The sequence below is a fragment of the Atta cephalotes genome (assembly GCF_000143395.1).
Source record: "Atta cephalotes unplaced genomic scaffold scaffold00024, whole genome shotgun sequence".
NCBI lineage: Eukaryota > Metazoa > Arthropoda > Insecta > Hymenoptera > Formicidae > Atta > Atta cephalotes.
This window is the reverse complement of record NW_012130088.1, coordinates 4,513,383-4,519,712: the sequence shown is the minus strand read 5'-3', so window position 1 is coordinate 4,519,712 and position 6,330 is coordinate 4,513,383. Positions and strand designations below refer to the sequence as shown.

General features: G+C 30.7%; 1 protein-coding gene across 1 annotated transcript in view; it reads left to right on the top strand.

Moving 5' to 3' along the window:
* The window catches only part of LOC105620171 (mitochondrial fission regulator 2-like), a 29,879-nt gene extending 25,618 nt beyond the window's left edge, over positions 1-4,261 (top strand). Inside the window, 4 exon segments of the mRNA XM_012201676.1 lie at positions 2,163-2,284; positions 2,357-2,547; positions 2,549-2,610; positions 4,114-4,261. Coding sequence (XP_012057066.1) covers positions 2,163-2,284; positions 2,357-2,547; positions 2,549-2,610; positions 4,114-4,261 — 523 coding nt within the window.
* The last annotated feature ends 2,069 nt before the right edge of the window (positions 4,262-6,330 follow it).

The window sequence follows — 6,330 nt, the reverse complement described above, 5'->3', positions numbered from 1 at the left end:
ACGCACGCACGCACGCACGCACGCACGCACGCACGCACGCACGCACGCACGCACGCACGCACGCACGCACGCACGCACGCACGCACACACACACACACACACACACATCTTCCGTTTCGCAACAGAGTCTGCTGGAAGCGACCATTGGTTTCTTCCTTGAATCTATTATTCCGCATAAAAAAATAAAATAAAAATACATAAAGTAAATAAGGTAGATTTATGAAGATTATTACATAAAATAGATTTGTTAAGATTGTTTAATTATTATTTTCCATTTTCACATATATTCTTTCTCAAGTTTTCAAATCCTGAGAGAAGTAAAATATAATTTCCATAAATCAAGATTTTGTGATTTTTAATAAAAATTTATTGTTACAAAAATATAGACAAATTAATCTTATTTCTTTGATTTATTAATACATAATTACACGATATTAATTAATAATTACACGATTTTATTTGTTTCAGAACATAAAAGTGTTAGAAAGCAACATTAAATTTTATAATTATTTTTGATGTTGTTTCTCAAGCGTAAAATTTTTGTGTGACTTAATAATTTTAATAACAATAATTGGGAAAGCTATTATACATATAAATAATCAATGTAATAACAAAAATTTAATATTAACTGTGAATGTAGTATCAAAGCGATGTGCGCGTAATTACATCAATATAAGTGCTCGGATTTTATACGATCCTATTGGCTATTTTTATATAATCGGTTATAATTTAAAAACCATTTTAGGGAGTACAAATTAGTTCAATCCGTTTCCTTAAAGATAGCTCCAGCTATGAATGGTTCATAATGATAGCTGATTTTGGCGGTTTCAGAGAGGTTAAACATCTACTAATAATATTCAGTTTATATCGCTTTGAGTTTCATACAAAAATCTTGATTTTTACTGTGTTTGAAATGTCAAATTTTGTTAACCAAGCAGCATTTGCGAGAAGTTTTGATTTTCTACTTTAATTGAAAGAAAAGTATGGCTGAAGCCCATCGAATGCTTGTCGAAGTTTATGGTGACACTACTCCTACTAATAACTAACTAATAAAACTAATAAATCATGTAGGAAATGATTTCAACGTTTCAAGGATGGAGATTTCAGCGTTCAAGACAAGCCTCGCTTTGGACAGCCAAAAAATTCGAAGACAAAGAATTAGAGGCATTATTCGAAGAAGATCAGAGTCAAACGCAAGAGGAGCTTGCAGAATCATTGGGGGTAACTCGACGAGCCGTTTCTGTACGATTGAGAGCCATGGAAATGATTCAAAAACAAAGAAATTGGATGCCTTATGAACTAAAACCGAGAGACGATTGAAAGGCGATTTTTGCGAATGATTTAAAGACAACAGAGAAAAGGTTTCGGATTGTGACTGGAGATGAGAAATGGATATTCTACGACAATCCCAAGAAGAAAAAATACTACGCTAAGCCGGTCAATCGTTGCCATCGACCTCAATATCAACACCACGGCCGAACATTCATGGTCGAAGCTCATGCTCTGTATTTGATGGGATCTTGTTTATTATGAGCTGCTGAAACTTGGCGATTCCGGGCGATCGGTATCGGCTACAATTGATTCGTTTGAGCCATGTATTGCGAGAAAAATGGCCGGAATACGAGCAAAGACATGATAAGGTTATTCTTCATGATGAATGCTCGGCCTCATGTCGCTAAAAAAATATTTGGAAATGCTCAAATGGGATGTTTTACGCACCCGCCGTATTCTCCGGATATTGCTCTTTCTGATTACTTGTTCCGAAGGCTGCAGCAAGTCACCGGTTCACTTCTTTCGCAAAAATCGAAAATTGTCTTCAAAATTGGATCCTCCAAAGACGAATCATTTTTTCGAGATGGAATTCGAAAATTGTCTGAGAGATGGGAAAAAGTAGTAGGCAGCGATGGACAATACTTTAATTGATCTGTTCATTCATTTTATTTTGAAATAAATGCATTTTTGAACACAAAAAAACGGACCGAACTAATTTGTATTCCCAATATTGTACCCTCGACATTTAGTATTTTTTACTTTTTAAAATACGCTATGAAAATATTATATGGTGGTTTTGAGATACTCTATAATTAGATATGTCCACATTTTTTTATTCTATAATATTTTTAAAATTGAGTTTGTAACACTAACAATTTTTTTGACAACAGGTCAGATCTGTTCGAACCGATTAGTTTTGGATCAGAAGTACGATTGCTCGCGTTAGAGCAAGAATTACAAGAGCTTAGGGAACAAATTTCAACAATTGTGAAAAATAATAAATTGTCCAAATGTATGTAACAAGTATATTTTGTTATACTCAAAAATATCCGAAAAGATTTAAAGATTCATGTTTGTCTTATAGATGCATCTGTAGCATCTTTGTCCAATGGAGAAGATAATCTAAAGTCTTTGTCAGTGCCACTACCACCTCCTCCTCCACCTCCACCACCACTTCCACTTCTATTGTTACCACCCACAACACCCCATATCGCGAGAAGGGCTAGTTTGCAAGATCACAAAATTGAAGATCGCAAGAAAATTCTATTTAGTGTAAAAAAAATCGACGGGTGATATGCTGAAGGATATTGATAATGTAAAATTAAGACCAGTTGCAAGGTAATTGAGATTAATATTTTTATATAAAATTTTTCTGATAAAAACTTTCATCATAAATTAATTATATAGATAAATTTTGTAGTAAACAAAAGTTGAAGACAATTTTTTAATACATTGGAATTTGCATTAAAAGATTTACAATATAGTTGTGAGATTCTTTTTAATTCACCAATTAAATAATAATTGTAAACCTTGATTAACTCATTAAGTCCCAGCAAACCTATGCACTTTTCTAAAGTTTCTAAGGTTGCTACAAAATTAGAAATCAGGAAAACAGGGAAATTGTAAACGATCAGAAAAATCAAGAAATTTTATAAAATTTTCCGGAAAATGAAAATTCTTGATTTTAAAGAAATTTAATATACATCATATCTACGCAGTTTTGGAATACTATTAACTTAATGATAAAATGCAGGCGATGTTAGCAACATTAATAATAATTTATATTACTATATTAAATTGCCCCTCAACAAAATATTTGATGGTTTGCAAATCAGGATGAAAGTACAAAAAAATATTAAAAGCAGAGAAAATATCATATCAAATTTTGTCTGAAAAGGGAAGAGTTATGGATTTTTAGGATGAGGAATTTGTGACAACCCTGATTTTAAATCCCTGTAATTCTCGTCTTAATCAAAATTTTTTAGATAACATTAATATTTAAGTATAAAAAATTTTTTTTTCCGAAAATTTAATCTGTTATGAGAGGACATCTGGGAAAAAGATATTAAAGGTCAGAACGGCTCCTATCTTTTTATTGACAAGTAGTCACTTGTGTGTAAGATCTCACCCCAACCTCGCATCATTAAAAGCTATATTTCTTGTTCAGTTATCATTAGTATTTTGAGTAAATACAATAAATAATTGTGTGTAGAGGGGGAAGAGGGAGAGAAAGAGAAAGAAGAAGGAAGAGAGAGAGAGATACACATAAACGCGCGCGCAAGTACATACGACTTATAAATCCGATCGGGCAACCTCTACACAATACACGTTAGGTAATGTTAATACCGACGGTATTGTAATTTTCAAATTTCATAACTCGAAAAGTACTAATTAAAAAAAATATTATAGTGTTTTTTTATTATAGTGTTTTTAAAAGCTCTTAACACCAGTTGTTAGATTCTAAAATAAAAAGAATGTTTCATTTAAAAAAATCGATTTGACCTTGATAGCGCCACCCAAGATTAAATTGATAAGATCAGTAAATTGATCATTTTAAACCTTACAATTTAAACCTTTGTATATCTTTTTCTCAAAAATGCTTACTTTTCAAGTATTTTAATTATCAAGATAAGAGATCTAGGACTTTTTGTACATCTTATATTTTTTAATTCATATTTATTGAATGTGAATGTATATAAAAAAATTATTATTTTTTTATTCACATATATAGTACTAGAAAGCATAATTTCTTGTTTAAAACTATAATTCAACGTTTAATAATGATACAAAAACTGAGAGCTCTCAGAAAATAAAATAAGATTGTATATTGATCTTTTATAGGTCTCCAGGCGGTCATCCTATGCGGATGAAACGTGAGAAAAGTCCATGCAATGATTTGCAAGAAATTTTACGAAGGCGCTACATTGCAATGCAATCTCCCGATAGTAAGAATTCATCAGCCAATTTAGCTATGGACAATTCATTTTGAATGGATTCAAAACAAATTGTTCATAATTAAGTATGTGAAAAATTTTTCGAATATTTTCTTTATACGTGTATTTATACGAAATTTAGAGCTTTTACAATAACCAATGATCATACATTTCACTTATAGCAATTATGTTTGAATTTTTGGATTTTGCTTTAACTCAAATCTAAAATAAGAGACTTATGCTCGTATCAAACTAGAGATTAAAATTGGAATTTATTAGAAAAAGAAAACTAATTTCACGTTTTAGGGACCTTTGCTTTAATTGATCAACTTTCAATCCAATTTCAGTCTCTAGTCTGATACGGGTTTTAAACCAAAGATCAATTTGCTGTAGCATTGTAACATCATTCAGGTAAAAATTTTCGTTTTCTAATGAAGTGAAAATCAAAGTTTTTTTTTTTATAAGTTTAAAGAAATATTTTAGTTTGTATTTATGATTAAAATGATTATTCTAAAGATAGGGTCCTATGGCCAGTAGCTCGGCATGACTCGCCATTGTTCGCCATGGCTTGGAAAGCCTCTATGTATTAGGATAGTTTGTTAGCACTCGCGGTTTATGGCTCGTGATACGTCGTTTTCGAAGATGACGGTAAGTTTTGCGAGTCAGAAAAGTCTTCGTGATAAACAAAGACAACAACAAGACATTTTGCGCTGTTGGGCTCGTCAATGACTGCGTTCAATAGAATGCTTATTTAACAAATGTTGAAAATTTTTTTTGCTGATGTAAGACTACAGAAGATCTAAAGTATAATTCTATTTTTCTCAGCGCGAAAGAAACTTGCAACAGTAGTGAAACAAATATTCGGCTGAATGTGATCAATGCTTGCAAAAAGTCATTTTATATAAATTTTTTCACATAATTATAGATTCAATAATTTTTTCATCATCCTACTCCTATTTCACACTACGACTTGAACGATAAAAAAATCTTAACTTAATAAATATCTCGATCAACAATAATAAACAAACTCTGACGTATTTACATGCAAGTATAAAGAAATCGGTTGGTGTAACGACGCACAGTTATAATTATTTCGTCAACGACGCACAGCAGTTATAATTATTTAGTCAAGGCGCGAGCTCTGGCGATTCTTTGGACATAATTTATTGACAGTTTGGCCAGTTCGACAAACCAATAATCCATGAGTCGCGAACTATAGCGAGCAATAACGAGGCATCCTTTTTCGATAAGGCTCGCCGCGCGGAGCCATGGCTCGTTATATAGTAAGCCTAATTCAGCACTCCGTGAGATCGCCATAGGACTACAATTTTAGTTTTTTTTATATTAATTTCGGAACTGATTCTGTAACGAGCTTAAATGAGCTAAAACGGATCACGAACTATATCGTGCTAAGGGATGTGGAATTCTACCTTAATATTCTACATAAGGCTGTTATTGAAGTTTCGAGTTAAAGATTTTTCTTACAACATCTAGCTATAGAAGATTTAGCTATAGAAATTTTCTCTTTTGTTTGAAATAAGTAAATATTATTTTCGTGATGATTTGTGATAAAAAAAATACAGTTTCTATTATCATATATAGATTCTCAATTAAAATGGAAAATTTTAATTACTAATTCGTATAAGTAAAAAATAAATTTTAATTTAATTAACAAATATTAATATTGTAATCATTTGTAATTCTATTTAATTTAAGAGTACATGTTACGATCATACATGTTACGAATATTAATATTAATGAATATTTGTTTCAGTAATATGAATGTACGTTTGGCGTATAAATGAAATTTTATTTTAGAGAATATTTTATTAATTTCTTTTTTCTTGATCTTTAAATATTTCTGTAAATACTATATGTGAATATTAAAATTTACACTTAAAATTGCAAAAAACAATTGCATATTTACATGTAAAAGATTGTTTTATTTATCTTAATTATTAATTTATTTTTATTTTACTTTAACTAACGTTATCAATTAGTATTTAAATTTTTAAAAAAGTTAACCCAGCAGATTAATCATTTCTTGCATCTAAACATATTGCAAGAAACTACTAATTATTGCTATATTAGTCACAAATGAAGTATTCTTTACAATTATGTATTC